Raw genomic sequence first — 16711 nt, 5'->3', positions numbered from 1 at the left:
CTTTCTTTGCTTTATGAAAATATTTAGGTTCAGCAAAGACTGCTATTCTATAACATTTTCCATTGTTTGTGTAAAGAACTATTCTGTCAATGTATTTGTATTGTTTGTGAGTATAAACTTTGTTCTGCTTCAATTCAATAAGATATCCGAATACGTCCATCTTTTTATTCTAAGTAAAATGTCATTTCCGAAAAATAGAAGCGTAAGTGTTTCAAAAGGTTTAATGGCGGTGGCAGATGTGAAGTTAAATTCACCAACTCAAACAACAGTCAAAGTGTTATTGTCAATGTCAAAGACAGAGATGTTGAGTGGGAAACCATACGAAGACGAAGATGGTATAACAATTGTTCCTGTAAAAAAACCAACATATCCTGAAGTTAACAGAGACTTAAGTTCTGTTGCAGATATTCGAAACGACTACAACAACTGAAAGACAAACTTCAAACTCAGGAGAAGATTTGTCAAGCTTTAAGTATAATGTTAAACTTGGTCGAACACAACCCTGTAAAAGTGAACTCATATGTCATTGCACCTCATGAAGTTTTGAAAGAACTATTGAAACTTTTGACAGAGGCAGACGATATAAACATCAAAGAAATCGAACCCGACATTAGTTGCTGTGGTGTTTCATATAATGTCATTGACAAGATATACGTTATGAAAGGAGGTGAAACGTTGAACTTAAAATATAGTTTCCCAGACGTTATAAAAATATTTGACGACCACAACATTTCATTAAAATTTATTTGCTTATAGTTTGCAATGAACTTCAAAGTATAGATACAACAAAAGTTTTAAACTCAGATGCTTTGAAGAGTCTTATAACAGATAAAGTTGGAGTTGTTGAAAGAAAGTATAAAGACTCAAGAGTTTGTGAGAATGTTGCAAACTTCATTATGGTTTCAAACAATGCTGTTCCGATGAAGTTAGAAAGTTCTGACAGAAGATATGTAGTTGTCAGAACGTCAGATTCTCATATGCAAGATACAGAATATTTTGACGCCTTGTCAGAATATTTGACACCTGAGTTTTACAACCATTTGTTTTCATACTTTATGACATTAGATATTTCAAAGTTCAATCCAAGACAAATTCCACATACCGAAGAGAGACAAACATTGTTAGAAGCAAACAAGAGTGTATATGAACTGTTCATAGAAGAAAGCGACTTTGTGTCATTAGATGAAAGGTCATTGTACGATTCGTATAAACAATATTGTCAAGAGTATGGTTATATGGCAGCTTCTAAACGTACATTCTTGGCAAATGTCAAAAGTCTTTTAGACGTACAGAATGGTGTATATACAAAGAAAAATTTTTCTGAGTAAATTTAAAAAAAATATTTTTTATCCGATAGAAAAGATGACGAAATATATTTCAGTAAACAAGTACATGTCAGGACTTAAAGAAGAACTAGACCCATTCACATATTTGAATGTTTACTTCTACCATTTTGAAAAGTCTTCATTCAGCAAAGTTTGGAACATCGAACCAGTTAAGTTTGCTATTGTGACTAAAAATGGTGCGAAATTTGAAGACTTAGACATAGAAGGTTTGTTAACAGTCAAAGAAAGTTTTGACAGAAGGTTCTCAAACCTTAAAGAAGGCAAAGCATACAAACTTGTTATACCTTATGAACCAAAGAAGACAGACGACTATGAATATTATGAGTCTAAAGTTGTAGAAGTTCAAGGTAAATTGGGTAAAAAGATTTTAGAGTCTAAGCCAGTGTTTACTCCTAAAGAGGAAGAGAACATTGACATTGACCCAGAAATGTTCTAAAAATAAAATTTTATTTTTACATGTCAAATTTCTTTTTCTCTGGAACTGGTTCAGGTTCTTTCTTCTCTTCTTCTTTTTTCTGTTTCTTTTCTTTCTTCTTCTTCTCTGGTGAAGTTATGTCAAATTTCTCAGAACCATATTTATGTAAAAGTTCTTTGTCCTTTAATAGCTCATCTATTCTGTTTTCTATTTCATCTTCAAGAACAGCGCATGTGTCTTCTTTGCATTCTAAGAACTTTTGTTGGACTTCATCTTTCCAATCGGCGTCATCTCTGTCAACAAGTCTGTCATTGACAAATTTTAAGACTGCTCTTTGTAATGTTTTATGGTTCTTGTCATATTCCCAGAAACAGAACTTTAGAACAAATTCACCTTTCTTGTTTACACTATGTAAGATTTTATGGTCGACAGATGTTTTGCTGTCAAAAAGTTTGTCTCGAATATAGATAGCGAAATCGCTAGACATTTTCTAAAAGATAAAAATTTTAATTTTTCTAAAAATATGTTAGAAAAAAAGTTTGCTGACATTGACAAGAAATTTGAGAATGTTTTAAACAAGAACAAGAGGAAGTTAGAAAATGCTCAGATAAAGCCTATACATGACAAGTTCTTATTTGCTCAGAATGGTATAACAGGTATAATTGCACCACCTGGGTCTGGTAAGACTTTCACTTATCTTAAAATGGCTGCACAACAACAAGAACTAGATGAGAAGAACCCATTCTATGAGTTAGTAGTCATTTGTAGTACTTCTGGTCAATTTGACCAAACCGTCAATTCGTTCAAAGATATTATAAAGAAGTCTAAGTTAGTATGTATAAAGGATACTGAGTTGTTAGATTGGATAAAGAAGTACCAAAGAAGAGTTTTGAAGTATAATGCTATAAATGAGTATATAAATTCTAAGTTTAAAGACCCAAATGAGGAAATGCAGAGAATATTAGAGAAGAAACACTTCAGAAACAAACAGAAAGAGATAGAATACATTTCGAAGAAATTGCAATCTTACGATTGGAAGACTTACCCTCATAGATGTCTTCTTATCTTAGATGATTTCGCCTCTCATCCTTTGTTAAAGAATAGAGAACAAGATATGTGTCGAATTCTTAAGAAGCTCAGACACTTTAACATCTCAGTTGTCATTTGTGTACAGACAGCAAAGAGTTTAAGTAAGGATGTTAAAAGAATACTTACTGACATAATACTTTTCCCCGGATTGTCCGAAGACGATTTCATGGAACTTATGAAAGAGTCCATGGCAGGTAAGTTTGACAGACATGAACTATGGGAGAAGTACAAAGTCATACAAGACCCTCATACTTCTTTCAGAATTCATATCTACGCAAACAAAGTTCAAATTGTAAAAAGTCAATAAAAATAAATGGTTCATCTACCCTACTTGTTTGAAGTTGTCAAAATACTCTGTTATTTTTTCTTTCAGTAGCGGTAAGTCTTCTTTGAAGGTAAGTATTGTACAACCTTTCATATCATAGTGTGTTTGAGGTAACGTATCTTGAACTATTTGTTTCACATCTTCATTTGGGGTCATTGAAATCGGTAAGTTTTCGCGATAGAACCAATTTCTGTCAGATTTGTAAATCTTAGCAAGGTCGTAAAAGCTTTTGTTGTTTCTTCTGACTAAATGCAACATAACCATATCTTTATCTTCTTCATTTTCCAACTCTTCAGTATAAATCATATACTTATAGTTCTTTTCCTTTCCTTTTGGTACCGAACGTGGTATTCTTTTCTGAATGCTTTTGTCTTTTGCTTCAATGACTTCATCTTTTGCATGAAGTTTCTTTTCCATCTCTTCACGTTCTTGTCTATGAATTTCGTCAAGAAGTCTGTAAATATACCAAGCATAACGAGGCGAAGCCCACATTGCAACAGCATTTACAAGAAGTCTATGTACATAATATCCTCTCAAACCGTTTGGCAATTTTTCACGATTTTCATAGAGTTTTGGCGACTGGGGTTTTTCTCCCACTCGAGTTTTTGCGACTACGAGAAATCCAGTAGTCGAATTTTCAGCTTCATTTAATAGTTCAATAGTGCTTTGGTTCCTAAACCAGTCTTGTGGTTTCTTATTGTCGGGTGCAAAACATGCTGTCAAAATACTTTGCATTTGGTACATATCGTCTTTGACCGAACGAATGAGACGGAGTTGTTTGTTAAACTGTATGTACTCGTATTCTTCATTTATAGCTTCATGGACTATAACTGTTGTTGTGTTCTCTGATGTTGACATTACTGTCTTTACATACAAAATAAAAAAATAAATAAAAATAAAACTAACTTTATTTTTTCTATCTTAAGGAAATTCATGATTTTTGTGCTGAATTCAGCAAAAATAATGTTTAGGGTAGATGGTTAGATCTAACCCGATATCTGCCCTCATTTCTACCCCAGTTATTTTATAAACGTTTCACATGGTAAACGTTATGAATTCGTGAGACTCTAAACAGTTTTGTAGCTTCTATTTCTTCTTTTAGTACATCGAATGTTTTAACAATGCCGAAAGTTTCTTTATACTTCTTCTTGACGTCAGATAGAAGGAAATCGTCAGCAGTTGGATAGTTTTTATTCAGAAATTCTGACATGTCCATTTTATCTTCTACCGGCTTCTCTGCTTCTTTCTTTAAGTCTGCATAGTCGTTTCGCATTCTTTCTATCTCTTTGACTGAGTAGTTATATTTCCTAATTGCTGCTTTACATTTAGAACATTGCGGGTTCATTTTTGCGTTATACATTGAAACCTTACCTGCTAAAACAACCAAGGCGTCAATGGTTTTCTTTAAATCTGAAGCAGTTGGTTTTATCTGTTCATGCCATACCTTACCTCTTCTATCTTTATCTCTTATCTGCCATACACATTTTGCAGCTAATGAAACAAAGTTGTCGTATGTCTTAAACTCCCCAGATTTATATATGTCAGAGATGTTCTTATATAACATGTCGCAATCTTTGTCCATAACTTTATGGTTGCAATGAAAACCAAGGAATTCATAGTTTACCTTACGAATGAACTTCTTTATTTCTACTGAGTCAGTTGCTTTGACTTCAATTTCATCGAATTCAGGAATAGTGAGCTTTTGTTGTTGGATTTCAGACAAGTTGGGTAAATGGTCAATAAGTCCTGCATTTCATAAAGATATTCTTCATTTGTTTCATCTTTCGCACTACAGTCTAAATTACTTGTTAAAAGTTCCTGCTTTATTCTTTGTATTTCTGTTTCGAAAGTAAATGAAGAAGGAATGAAGCTTTTCATTTCTACTAACATAGATGTTGGATTCATGACTAACGAGTTTGGTGCTGTAGTTGTTTGAATTGTTGTTGTGCCGATTGTTGAAATCATATCTTACATACAAAATAAAAAAATAAATAAAAATAAAACTAACTTTATTTTTTCTATCTTAAGGAAATTCATGAAAATTCATGAGGGTAGAAATCGGGTTAGATCTAACCATCTACCCTAAACATTATTTTTGCTGAATTCAGCAACAAAATGAACGAGGTCAGGATGTATGTAAATACCTTTGAATTCATTCATAACACCCTTTGTAAGCTCATAAAATGCTTGTTTTGAGGTCGAACCACTTTTGGCTCCACCGTATTCTTTCAACCAAAACTCAAGAATTTCCTGCATGAATTTTGTATAAAAAGCAACCGCCGGAATTCAGACTGTTGCTATATTCTTCACAAAATGCCTTATAATACTCTTCCCAGGACTTATTTTCCAACAACTTTCTAAAGTCTTTCCTAAACTGACTGACTGACTGACTGACGGCACAAAGTGCCTTAACGAAAACATTAATATATAAAATTCATGAAAATTCAAGAGGGTAGAAATCGGGTTAGAAATGAGGTTAGATCTAACCATCTACCCTAAACATTATTTTTTGGTCCGGGAACAACTTTCTCTCAATTGGAGCTGTAGCATACTCTTTGCGTAAGCGGTTCAGACCTTCTTCGAAGTCTTGGTCTCTCTTGGACTGAGATTGGAATTGGAATTGCTTGGGTGGAGCTTGCTGGAACAACCAAGGGTTGGGGCAGTAAGGCATAGGCTGAGGAGGGTAGTTCGGGAAGCCTTGTGGTGGGTAGTAACCTTGAGGTGGAAATTGGTAGTAATTCGGAGGTACTTGCTGGAACTGAGGTTGCTGAGGAGACTGTTGTGGTTCTTTAGGTTCCTCTGGTTTGGGAATGGACTCGGTTGGTGGGACGTCGGACATTCGTTTGTGGCTTAGCCGTCGGACCACAACGATAAAAATCTCTGCTACTAGCAGTACTTTTACTGACAGTAGCAGTACTTTTACTGACAGTAGCAGTACTTTTTCTGACAGTAGCAGTACTTTTTCTGACAGTAGCAGTACTTTTACTGACAGTAGCAGTACTTTATCATCGAAAACCCTCTCAAATTTTCCTTTTTACTGACAGTAGCAGTAGTTTTTCTGCTCCTAGCAGTACTTTTACTGACAGTAGCAGTACTTTTTCTGACAGTAGCAATGGTCGAGGTCGAACCTACCGACGAGGCAATTTACCTAATTGAAATTAACGAGCTTGTTAAAGACTTCCTCAGGCAGAATGTTAAAGGCAAGCTTGTTAACGGTTGGATAACGGGAAGGGCTGCCTTGAATCTCGAGACTTCGACTGGAATTCCAATTCAAATACCAGACGGGACAGCCTACGACGACATAAAGCAAGCAAAGAAGGAAGCCATTATAAAGTTCTTTGCCAAGCGTCCTTGGATACTACTTCCAAACAGAGAGAACCCTTTCCCAAGAATGAACCAAATTCTCAAGGGTCTCCTTCACTTCTCTGGTCAACCATTCTACATAACCTGTGAAGGCGACATCCAACCAGTTCAGTAAACATCTCATTTTAACTCACTTTTTTTATGTTTTTTGTGAAAGTGTCAAAAATAAATTGTTTTCATGAGTTTTCTACGATGTTAGAAAAAATGTTATTTTCTAATATCTTCACATTCAATACTTTTTCAGCACTTTTCCGTAGTTATATATGAAAGACAATTCGAGATAAAAGTCATAGTACAATGGAATAATATGTTGCACACCATTTGTTGTGAACCAAACTTGAAAGTCAGAGAAACTGTTACTAGGTGGTTCGTAGAATTTAGAAGCAAAGTCATAAAGGTCCTTACCAATACATAGAAAACTATTGTTGCTTGAACTGAAACTTGCATGACACATAACATTTTGAGGGTCAAACACGTTTCTATAAACCATCAAATCTGCTGGTGGAAGTATAAATTTAAATGGACCATCTGGTGGTAATGGTCTCGTAAACGAAAAAGAGGATTTGACAGAGTCAAATACTCTCTCTCAAAAAGTGGACTTTACATGGCAAATTTCAAATGCATGTAAGGTCCACTTTGATCAGTTTCAGGATGGAATTGGAGGCCATGAGGTACTGACATTGCATCAGTATCTCATAGCCTCCAATCCCTTCAAAAAATGGGAGAAACTTTGGTCGAATAATTTAACATTCGGCCAAAGTTTCTCCCATAATTAATGAGAATGAAAGGGTAAGAGGCATATAGGGTCACTATATACCTCTTACCCTTTCATTTTCATTTGGAGGTCAACAAACCCGGAGTTAATTGGAAACAATTAACTCCAAATTTGTTTATGTTAAGGAAGGAATTGGAGGGTAAGAGGTACATAGTATGAATATGTACCTCTTACCCTGCAATTCCTTCTAGAAAGTTCCAAAACTTTGGGTTAATTGCAAACTATTAACCCAAAGTTTTGGAACTTTCAAGTGGAGATGGAAGGCTTTGGGGTATACATTAATATAATATACCTCAAAGCCTTCCATCTCCACTACAAATGGGAGAAACTTTGTCCGAATAGTTTAACATTCGGACAAAGTTTCTCCCATCTTTCAATGTAATTGCTACCTGTGAGGTACTGACTTGAAGTCAGTGCTTCACAGGTAGCAATATCCAAAAATTTAAAAACATTTTATCAGTTCGTTAGAGAACTAGAGCCTCTTAGGTACTGAACCAGAATCAGTGCCTAGGGGACTCTAGTTATCTATATAAATCTGAGAAACTTTGAGGAAATTGTTCGACATTTCCTCGAAGTTTCTCAGCAATTTAGCGAGGAATGTTCGTTATCGTGTAGATATTTATAATATATACATGATAACAAACATTCCCCGCTAAAAGATGTAAAATCTTATAAGAAATAATTGCAAAAGAATAACAAATTGCAACAAATTTTATATGAAACCGAACCTTATGAGGTAGTGATTCAAGATCACCGCCTCATAAGATTCAGTTTCAATCTCAAGTATCTCAAAAGTAAGGCTCTATTTTTGCCATGTAAAGTGTCAATTTTTCTGTCAAACCGTTTTTATCGTTTTCGTTTACAACAATGGTTCGTTCTGGTTTAGTAACCGAAGAAATTGTGCCCAAGAACGTTTGTCTACTTCCCAAAATAAAAACTCTGTATCTCTTGGAGGGTTAATTTCAATCTTTTGAAATGAAACGGTGGAGTTCATCTTGTCATATTCTAGTTTCAGATAGTATGTTCCATTTAGTAAAGAGTCGTATTTTTCTTGAAATTCCCAATAATATTTGTTCATTTGAGTTTGAAAGTCATCTAGAGTTTTCTCAAGACTTTCGTCTGAACGAACTGTAAAGATTCTCATTTCGTCAAATTTGTCTATTAGACCATCAGAACCTTCATACTGCCCATGAAAATATACTGCGAACATAAATGCGTTAGTTCTATTTGAAAACAAAACTCTTCTAAATCCTATTGCCTTTGCATCTGAAGGACTTTGAAGCCAACGAATTGGATAGTCAAACCTGTATGCTCGGGATGAAATTTCTTCATCAGAAATAGTCCTACCAGCATTTGTAAAGATATAGTCTAACGGTTTTGTATCTGCTACTTTTGTTCTTTGTTTTTCAACCTGAAGCATTTAATATATGTAAAAATATATTGTTTTAAAATGGTATGCCATTTCATATTTCTCATCTAACAAACAAGTTTCCCAACGGTCTTCTCCAACAAACTCAGCGTACATTTCAAATAAATTAAAAAAATGTCACTTTTTTTAAAAATAAATTTTTACTTCATGCAATGTTTTATTTCTGTGCCGTCTTCAAGTATGCCCCAATATTTCCTTTTCGATATTACATGAACTTCGGAAAATACCTTATCTAGCTTAAAACAGCCCATCTTTTCACCGACCATTCCCATTTCAATGAGTTTGTTATAGCCTTCTTCGTTCGTCATGAGTGCGTCAATGTTCTCATAGTAAACCACAACTTTGGATTTGACTTCGGAGAAGAATTTGTTGTAGTTGTCAAGGACTGCCTTTGCGAACTGAGGGTAAGACCAATGTTCGACAATAGGTTTTAATGTGGTTACTAAGCCACTTTGACCTTGAGTGAATTCGTACTTCAAAACAAAAGGAGAAAACCTTTCAACAAAGTTGTCGACCTTCTCATAATGTTTACTCTTCATCTCTTGAGGTTTCTTAATGGAATATCCCCATGTCGAATTCATAAGCAATTTGAGTGTCATTGCAAGTTTGGGGTTTGAAGCTTTCCTAATATCATACAGTTGTTGTATGACTTTTCCAACTGTATAGTTCCTTCCCGGGAACTCACCATCTTCGTTTGGAATTCCAGTCGGAATATATTGGACAAACCTCATGTATGCAGCGTTAAGGTCGACATAGTATATCTTTTCATCTGAGTCGAACTTGTCGCAACCAATTGGTCCAGTTTGTGGAAATTCAAGTGAGTCTCTTATCTTCTGAGAAACTTCTCCTGTTATCTCATAAACATCGTCGAAGCAACCTGTTTCATATAAAACCTTCTGACCTAACTCAGATGCTCTCCAATACAATTTGACGTCAATTGGATGTCTCAATGGAAGTTTGTTTATAGCATCTTGAAGTTCTTGCAACCTCATTGGAAGTTCTTCTGGTTCAGGTTGGTATCCGAACATACCAACCCCTTGTGGAACCGTGTACTTCTTTTGTACTAGAACTTTGTCTGGAACAACTTTTGGTCTTGCTAACAATGAAAAGTTTGTTTCGTCTTTTGGTACAAAAGTTTCTGTCAGCTTGTCATCTGGAATTGGTTCCAACAAACCTTTCTCGAAAAGAATGTTTACAGCTCTGACAATGTTGCACTTGCTTTTACCAAAGAATGGGTTTGTAAGACTTTCGTTCAACATGAAGTGGTTGTGGACAATTACAATCTTCAACCATGGTAAGTCTTTGTCAACAACATAGTCGTCATGTGAAGAACCTTTAGCTGTAGGTATGTTGACTCGGATATTGACATTTGCCAACGGTGCAATTTTTGCCAATTGACCTCTGAGAATGTACCTTGTCTTCACACATGACTCAAGATACTTCATCTTCTCATCTGTAACAAGACCAGAGTTCCTGAGACATGTAAGAATGCAAGGTTCATTGACAATTGTTTCAATTGAATTGTAAATTCCATACCTTGTCAAGTCAATATCAGACTTATTTATGAAGGGGAAGTATCCAGCATGTTGTCTGACTGCTTGAGGGTTAGGTTGGTACCATTCGAACTTGACACTTGCAATTCCTTCAATTGCATTCAAAATGTCTGAGTCGGAGTCAACCATTTGTTCTCTCTTTGTAGTCTTGAAAGCGTCAAGAAGTTTTGCGGCTGTTTGTTCATTGCCATGTGCATAGTAAATGTGACCATCCAAATCTGTTATGGTCAATCTGAGATTGTGTCCTTTCTTATTTCCGTCTTGTATGGCAGCAAGTACACCCATGAAGCCTTCTTTGTTCTTTCCTTCGTCAAAGTTTACTGTAAAGGTTCGACCAGATGTAATTTGACTTCTAACTTCACGATACTTTTCATATGCATATCTTGTTCTTTCCATGGGAGCATGTGTGTCTTCACCTTTTCCTTTTTTCCTTCTCAAAGGATGCAATTGTTCGTCATGTTTCCAGTAGAATCTGGCAAAGCCGTCGTGTCCTTCAACTTGAGGTTCACTAACATCGAAAGGCATGTCCATAAGACGTTCTTCTTCTAACCTCTCTAGTCTGTTTGGATAATTGGCACGTGCTGTTTCCAAATCCATTTCGTAGCGAAGACCAGACAATTTGTCATAGACTTTTATGGGTCTTCCCTTCCTATATTTAAAATTCTTCGAAACTCTCCAACCATATCTTTGTAACTCTGCTTTTATTCTAGCAGACTTTCTGTCCATTCTATATGGGGGCATTTTTATAAAAATAAAAAAATATTTTTTTTCTTTACTTTACATAACCGCCTGCTGCCATAAGTCTTTGACGCCAACCCATACCAGCTAATGAAGGTTGACTTGGTTTAGTTTGGAAACTAAACTTTGGTTTTGGTTTATCTTCAGTTTTTGGTTTTTCTTCTTCTATCGGTTTTTCGTCACTTTTCGGTTCCTCTGACTTTACTTCACTTGCAGGAACAGTTGTGTCGTCAACATCTTCATAAATATCATATGCCATTTGTTTTTGTTTTCCTTTCAACTTTTTGTGTTTGTTGTAAAGTTTAGAATATTTCGACTCTAAGTCAATGAGATGTTCTATAATGAACTGTTGGTCAATGAAGTAAACTTTTCCATCTGTTGTCTCGAAAGCCCTTCAGACTTCAATATTTTATTTGTGAGAGTCTGTTTCTTTTTTGAGATACTAGCCGTTCCATTTCTATGAAAAGTGACTTTGTAGTTAGGGTTTGTATTTCCAGACCTGGCACTTTCTATTATTGAATTTTTCTCTTCATCGGTAAGTTCTTTGACAGGTTTTGACAATGGTTCTGAACTTTTTGTTTGTGGTGTCAAATCTACCGTTTCAACTTCTTCGGTCATTTCATCTCAGTAAAAAATTTTAGTTTGGTTTGTTTTCAACTGGTTGTTTAGGCTTTTTAAGTCGGTCTAAAACTTCCTGAGGTATAGGAAGAACTTTACAAACACGTGGTGTAAAAGGTGGTCTTCCATGACTTATTCTGTTTAAAGCTGCATTGTTCATTTCATCTCAGTAAAAAATTTAGTTTGGTTTGTTTTCAACTGGTTGTTTAGGTTTTTTAAGTCGGTCTAAAACTTCCTGAGGTATAGGAAGAACTTTACAAACACGTGGTGTAAATGCTGGAAGCCGACAAATCCATCTTGAACTCATTTGTCTCAATGCTGCATTGTTCATTTCATCTCAATAAAAAACTTTACATTCCCCACGTTTGAGGCGGTTGAGATTGGTTATTGTTTACCCACTGTTGTGCATGGTTATATCCTCTGTTAAAGAATCTTTCACCTTGGTCCATATAGTGTCCTGCTTGGTTATAGTAGTCATTTGCTTTGTTATAATAGTTTCCTGCTTGTCTTCCTACATTGTCCATCCATCCTTGAACTTTTCCTCTTGTTTCAGGATTTGGAATAAGATTTGTTGCATCTCGTGCTACATCCCAACCTTTCTGTACAGTTTGTATAATAGGTTGTGCTTTCTCTTTCAGTATACCTAATGTACTCAAAATCTTCCTTCCAACTCCAAATGCACCTCTGGCTATTGTTCCCACTGCGGGCAAAAATCTGGATGCAACTCCTGCTAATGCGCCAAATAAACCCATTTCTTATAGGGTAAAAAATGACGAATCCGAACAAGGACCCCTATGTTTCTAAAGCGACAAAGAAAGCACTCATGATAAAAATCTTTAGTTCAACACCAAATGCTTGGTTTATGGATATCTTGGAAAACATTCCGAGAGTTAGAACAGATGGACCTCCATACTGGTTAATATTTGTTGGTCAAAACACAAGATACTGTGAAGCCATACCATTATGGTCCAAAAATATTTTAGATGTGAAAACTGCTTTGACAATATTCGTTGACAAATACCATCCAACAAAACTGACATCTGACTGTGAAAGTTCTTTCAAATCAGATGATGTAAAAAACTATCTGCGTTCAAAAAATGTAAACCAATATTTCATTGTCGACCAAAACCATTCTGCTCTTGGTGTCATTGACGGTTGTATAAAAATGTTAAGAGACTTAAACCAACCACAAGGTGGTGAAGCAAATGAAATGTCATATGACGACAAGTATAGACACTTCTCCATGGCAAAGATGAGACAAGTTTTAAATATTTACAATAACCGTAAACAAAAAGGTTTGGGAAACCACTCCCCCGAAGAAATGAAAAACAACCCTGACTTAGAGAAAGACTATATATTTAATAATTTAGTCAAAAGAGACAAACAAGAAAGAATGCCGGGCTTCAAACTTCAGAAAGGTGACAAAGTAAAAATAGAAATACCTAAACGCGACCCATATGAAAATACTATTGACTATGACAACAATGGGAACCCGACAGGTACTCACATTCGTGTTCGTAAAAATAGAAGAAAGTATACAAGAGAATATTATGAAGTTTTAGGCAAACATGGCAAAATGTACACACTGCAAGCAGAAGATAAAACTACTATTGCCAGACCTCGTTTCAAACTTGTCAAAGTTCAAGGTGGTATACTTTCAAAGACAGTTCCTAACAAATATAAGACAACTCCTGACGAATATGCTAAAGAAGTTGAAAATGACGACTAAGCAATTCTATACCATGCGTAAACTGTCATGTAAGGTGGCATGTATTCTTTACTTTGTCCCGTTGTTTGTGTATATCCTGAAACAAAATGTGTATGGTTTCCTTCTCCCTGAGTGTCACTCCCGTAACAATTTATAGCAAACTTAACGTCGTCTTTAACATCATATCCTTTACCTTTTGTCATTCCTGACCAATCCCAATATCTATGCTTATGCCAACCTGCTTGAGATGTACTTAAATCTATGTAGTGACTGTGCGCAGGTAAATTTTCACCTGAAATCGTTTTACTTCCACCTGTTTCCTTTGAAGAGTTTGCACAATACAAAAACCTGTCGACTATTTGAGTCCAAGTTCCAAAACCAAGTACTACTTCTGGTCTGGTAGAGTTCATTGAAACATATAATGAGCCAACCGGGTAAATAAGATTCGGCAAAATTTGTTTAAGCACATTGAGTTCCTGTCTTAGATGCATAATGTCATCTAACTTTTCTTGAAGTTCATTTACGTCATAGATGTTATGTGTATGATGTTTTTGTGGATATGTTCCTTCTGTCCATGCGAAAATATATTCTTTTGTTGCATCTACATATCCAGCTATCCATGTCGAGTCTGCTTTTGTATTCCTTAACTCTGTAACACCTTTCTCAAGCTCTTTCAACTGTTGTCCATCTTCCATTAAAGCTCTGTCATGACTTGAAACCGTTTGTGCCAACATATCTACAGTTTCTTTGTCAGCTTTGCCATCTAACTTTTCTTGAAGTTCATTTACGTCAGAGATGTTATGTGTATGATTTTTGTCGGCTTTATTTGAAACATCTATGTCAAGTCTTTGCAAATGGACACTATCTTCCATTAAACCTCTGGTATGACTTGAAACCGTTTGTGCCAACATATCTACAGTTTCTTTGTCAGCTTTATTTTCAACATCCTCTTTTGTTGCATATGTTGCATCTGCTCTGTCATGTTCTTCTTGAACTTTTTCAATGACATATTCTTTGTCAGCTTTGTTGTCAACATCTGCTTTCAAAAGAAGTTCATTTATAGGTTTCTCGTTTAAAGTTCCTTTTGTTGGATTTATACAGACAGTATGGTTCTTATTGTCTTGAAACAGAAACTCATCTGTCATTGGGTTTAATGTCAGTTTTAAGTTTCCTTCTTTCAATGACTCAGATATCTTAGAATAGTTTGAAAAGTTTGTTGTGTTCTTATTTAGAGCTTGCATAATGAGTTGTCGGTTGTGTTGTATTTCTCTCATAGACGCTGCTTCATTTGACATTTTTATTATAGATAAAATATGCTTCCAATAGAAAAAGAAAATTCAAGAGTTGCTACAACTAAACCATTAGATGAACTTTTTACTAATGTAGGTCAAAAGTTTGAGACAGATACCGTAAAGCATGAAGGCTATCGTTTTGACTACCCATTAAGATGGTTAAGAGACCCATCCGTCACAAAAGCTATTGGCTTTCGTAGAATGAAGTTCATTTCAGAAGCCATACATGGTTTCCCATTTACGGTCGGTTTTGAAGTTCGATACTATAACAAAGAAAAACGTATGTATGAGAAATTTGAACAGGGAAAACTTTTACAAGTTAGTTTGCTTATAAACTTAGAAACAACTCTTCAAGCTTTTCAAGAAAAAATAAACGACATCTATATTGAATATGCAAACCAGTATAACATTGACGAAGGAGAATACCATCTCGATATTATTTATGACAGGAAAAATGCAACTGTTAAAATCAATAAAATAGAAGACCTTGGAGAAAACGTTTATATTTCTACAAAATATAACAACTTGGCATGGTATAGATTTATGAGGATGTTAAATCAGCCTGCAGCATATCCAGTACACCCGGACTATTATGAAGTCGAAAACCCTAATGGAACATATGAAAATATTTTCGACCCAGATGCTATTATTGTTCATGCTTCATTTTCTGGCGCCCAAAACTCTTTCTTATGCTTGGCAAATCACTTTTACGAAAAACCTACAAAGTTATACGAACCACCAAGTGGAAGTATTTCAGACTTTCAAGTATGGTTTACTACAGATGGAAGAAAAAGAATAATTCCATTATACCATGCGTTTTACTTAGAACTTAGTTTCATATACAACTACTATCGAACGATAAAAATATAATTTTTTAATACGGTTGAGGTGTTGGATTTGGTTGCCAACTAGACTGTGGTGCAGGTTCAGGCTGTTGTATAACAGGAGCTTGCTCTTCTGGTTCAGGGTCTTTAGGTATAATACCAACGAACTGACCTACTCTTTTACCAATATTTTTGACACCGTTCCAAATTCCTTTTCCTACGGTTTTGACGCCATTCCATATACCTCTTCCAACTCTTCTGAAGAAGTTTCCAATACTACTGAAGAAACCCATTTTACTATATGTAAAAATCTAATGTCCGCCTAGTCTCTTACGTTTCCTGTTGAGTTCCATAGCATTCTTTAACTGGAGCTCATACATTCTGTTTCTCCTCTGGTAGAAAACATATTCTGGGTCAACTTCTGTGTTCGCGTCATCTGCATAAAGTTGTTTATATCCCACTTCAGGGTTTGTATAAAACTCTTTCCATCTCATATTTGCATACCATGGTGGCAAACCTAACGCAGCGTCATTTGACATGGCAGTTTGCATTTGTACATCTGTTGGCACTTGACCATAGTTTGCCATTGCAGTTTGTATTCTAACTTCATTTGGAATATTCTCTGGGTTTGGTTGTCCAGGTTGCTGTGCATTCGCTAAGTTCTGTGCGTCCATTTAATATTAGATAAAAATATCTCTTACGAGTACATATGCTGAACATTTGCAGGCATTGGTTCATCTTCATATTCTGTGTACTTTTCTGCCACGTCAAATAAATAAATGACACAATGGAAAAAACCTAAAACAAGTAGTCCTATTTCAAACCACATTTACTTACTAATAAAATTTCTTTATTGTGACACTTTCTCCGGTTTATAGGACCTCTCTCATATTCTATCTTGTCATATATAAACTCATAGTCATGTATGTCCTCTAACCATCTCATAACGGTTTCCAAACCACTTTTATCGGATGTAAAGTAAAAGCATGGATGGTTATGTATAACGTCTAAAGTTTCTAAAGAGTCTCTCAAAGTCCAGTCTACTTGGTATTGAAAATTCCATGTGTTATAGAACGGCGGTCCACTATAAAGAAAACATTTTCCTTGTCTTTATATTTTTCATACAACTCTGTCCAATGACATCTCACAAACTCTATACCCTCAATATATTTTTCTATGTCCTCTTTGAAAACATTTGTATAGTTAAGATATAAAACTTTTGACATAAGTGTTTCA

The 16711-nt window shown here is 35.4% G+C and overlaps 14 protein-coding genes and 2 pseudogenes across 16 annotated transcripts, besides 2 other annotated features; 5 read left to right on the top strand and 11 right to left on the bottom strand.

Moving 5' to 3' along the window:
- Window positions 1-14258: part of a mobile genetic element that runs on past the window's edge.
- Window positions 224-756, top strand: TVAGG3_0660370 (annotated as a pseudogene). The gene has a single exon. A coding segment is annotated over exon 1 (533 nt).
- Window positions 897-1328, top strand: TVAGG3_0660360 (protein of unknown function, DUF4106 family; the record flags this gene model as incomplete). Its single annotated transcript, XM_051242004.1, has 1 exon — window positions 897-1328. The coding sequence occupies one exon, from the start codon at window positions 897-899 to the stop codon at window positions 1326-1328; it is 432 nt and encodes a 143-aa protein (XP_051088591.1).
- On the top strand, window positions 1363-1782 carry TVAGG3_0660350 (protein of unknown function, DUF4108 family; the record flags this gene model as incomplete). Its single annotated transcript, XM_051242003.1, has 1 exon — window positions 1363-1782. One exon carries the CDS (start codon window positions 1363-1365, stop codon window positions 1780-1782), a length of 420 nt encoding a protein of 139 aa, XP_051088590.1.
- TVAGG3_0660340 (uncharacterized protein) lies at window positions 1799-2248 on the bottom strand (the record flags this gene model as incomplete). The annotated part of the gene is made up of 1 exon (XM_051242002.1): window positions 1799-2248. The coding sequence occupies one exon, from the start codon at window positions 2246-2248 to the stop codon at window positions 1799-1801; it is 450 nt and encodes a 149-aa protein (XP_051088589.1).
- TVAGG3_0660330 (protein of unknown function, DUF4106 family) lies at window positions 2285-3157 on the top strand (the record flags this gene model as incomplete). Its single annotated transcript, XM_001312524.1, has 1 exon — window positions 2285-3157. One exon carries the CDS (start codon window positions 2285-2287, stop codon window positions 3155-3157), a length of 873 nt encoding a protein of 290 aa, XP_001312525.1.
- TVAGG3_0660320 (KilA, N-terminal/APSES-type HTH, DNA-binding family) lies at window positions 3173-4033 on the bottom strand (the record flags this gene model as incomplete). The annotated part of the gene is made up of 1 exon (XM_001312525.1): window positions 3173-4033. The coding sequence occupies one exon, from the start codon at window positions 4031-4033 to the stop codon at window positions 3173-3175; it is 861 nt and encodes a 286-aa protein (XP_001312526.1).
- Window positions 4200-4757, bottom strand: TVAGG3_0660310 (organellar and viral DNA polymerase type B; the record flags this gene model as incomplete). The annotated part of the gene is made up of 1 exon (XM_001312526.1): window positions 4200-4757. The coding sequence occupies one exon, from the start codon at window positions 4755-4757 to the stop codon at window positions 4200-4202; it is 558 nt and encodes a 185-aa protein (XP_001312527.1).
- Window positions 5658-6014, bottom strand: TVAGG3_0660300 (uncharacterized protein; the record flags this gene model as incomplete). The annotated part of the gene is made up of 1 exon (XM_051242001.1): window positions 5658-6014. The coding sequence occupies one exon, from the start codon at window positions 6012-6014 to the stop codon at window positions 5658-5660; it is 357 nt and encodes a 118-aa protein (XP_051088588.1).
- Window positions 7080-8180: a mobile genetic element.
- TVAGG3_0660280 (DNA/RNA polymerases family) lies at window positions 9242-10187 on the bottom strand (the record flags this gene model as incomplete). Its single annotated transcript, XM_051242000.1, has 1 exon — window positions 9242-10187. A coding segment is annotated over one exon (946 nt), but the record flags the coding sequence as incomplete, so codon positions are not given.
- Window positions 10348-11021, bottom strand: TVAGG3_0660270 (uncharacterized protein; the record flags this gene model as incomplete). The annotated part of the gene is made up of 1 exon (XM_051241999.1): window positions 10348-11021. A coding segment is annotated over one exon (674 nt), but the record flags the coding sequence as incomplete, so codon positions are not given.
- On the bottom strand, window positions 11068-11651 carry TVAGG3_0660260 (annotated as a pseudogene). The gene has a single exon. A coding segment is annotated over exon 1 (584 nt).
- Window positions 11830-11982, bottom strand: TVAGG3_0660250 (uncharacterized protein; the record flags this gene model as incomplete). Its single annotated transcript, XM_051241998.1, has 1 exon — window positions 11830-11982. One exon carries the CDS (start codon window positions 11980-11982, stop codon window positions 11830-11832), a length of 153 nt encoding a protein of 50 aa, XP_051088585.1.
- On the bottom strand, window positions 12002-12403 carry TVAGG3_0660240 (uncharacterized protein; the record flags this gene model as incomplete). Its single annotated transcript, XM_051241997.1, has 1 exon — window positions 12002-12403. The coding sequence occupies one exon, from the start codon at window positions 12401-12403 to the stop codon at window positions 12002-12004; it is 402 nt and encodes a 133-aa protein (XP_051088584.1).
- Window positions 14259-14672: 414 nt separating the features above from the next.
- Window positions 14673-15521, top strand: TVAGG3_0660220 (uncharacterized protein; the record flags this gene model as incomplete). Its single annotated transcript, XM_001312527.2, has 1 exon — window positions 14673-15521. The coding sequence occupies one exon, from the start codon at window positions 14673-14675 to the stop codon at window positions 15519-15521; it is 849 nt and encodes a 282-aa protein (XP_001312528.2).
- A 4-nt stretch (window positions 15522-15525) lies between these two features.
- On the bottom strand, window positions 15526-15768 carry TVAGG3_0660210 (serine threonine-protein phosphatase family; the record flags this gene model as incomplete). The annotated part of the gene is made up of 1 exon (XM_001312528.1): window positions 15526-15768. One exon carries the CDS (start codon window positions 15766-15768, stop codon window positions 15526-15528), a length of 243 nt encoding a protein of 80 aa, XP_001312529.1.
- An 18-nt stretch (window positions 15769-15786) lies between these two features.
- Window positions 15787-16149, bottom strand: TVAGG3_0660200 (uncharacterized protein; the record flags this gene model as incomplete). Its single annotated transcript, XM_001312529.1, has 1 exon — window positions 15787-16149. One exon carries the CDS (start codon window positions 16147-16149, stop codon window positions 15787-15789), a length of 363 nt encoding a protein of 120 aa, XP_001312530.1.
- Between the last annotated feature and the right edge of the window lie 562 nt (window positions 16150-16711).

The sequence above is a fragment of the Trichomonas vaginalis genome, chromosome III (assembly GCF_026262505.1).
Source record: "Trichomonas vaginalis G3 chromosome III, whole genome shotgun sequence".
Lineage (NCBI taxonomy): Eukaryota > Parabasalia > Trichomonadida > Trichomonadidae > Trichomonas > Trichomonas vaginalis.
The sequence above is the reverse complement of the archived record's forward strand: the minus strand, read 5'-3'. Positions and strand labels throughout refer to the sequence as shown.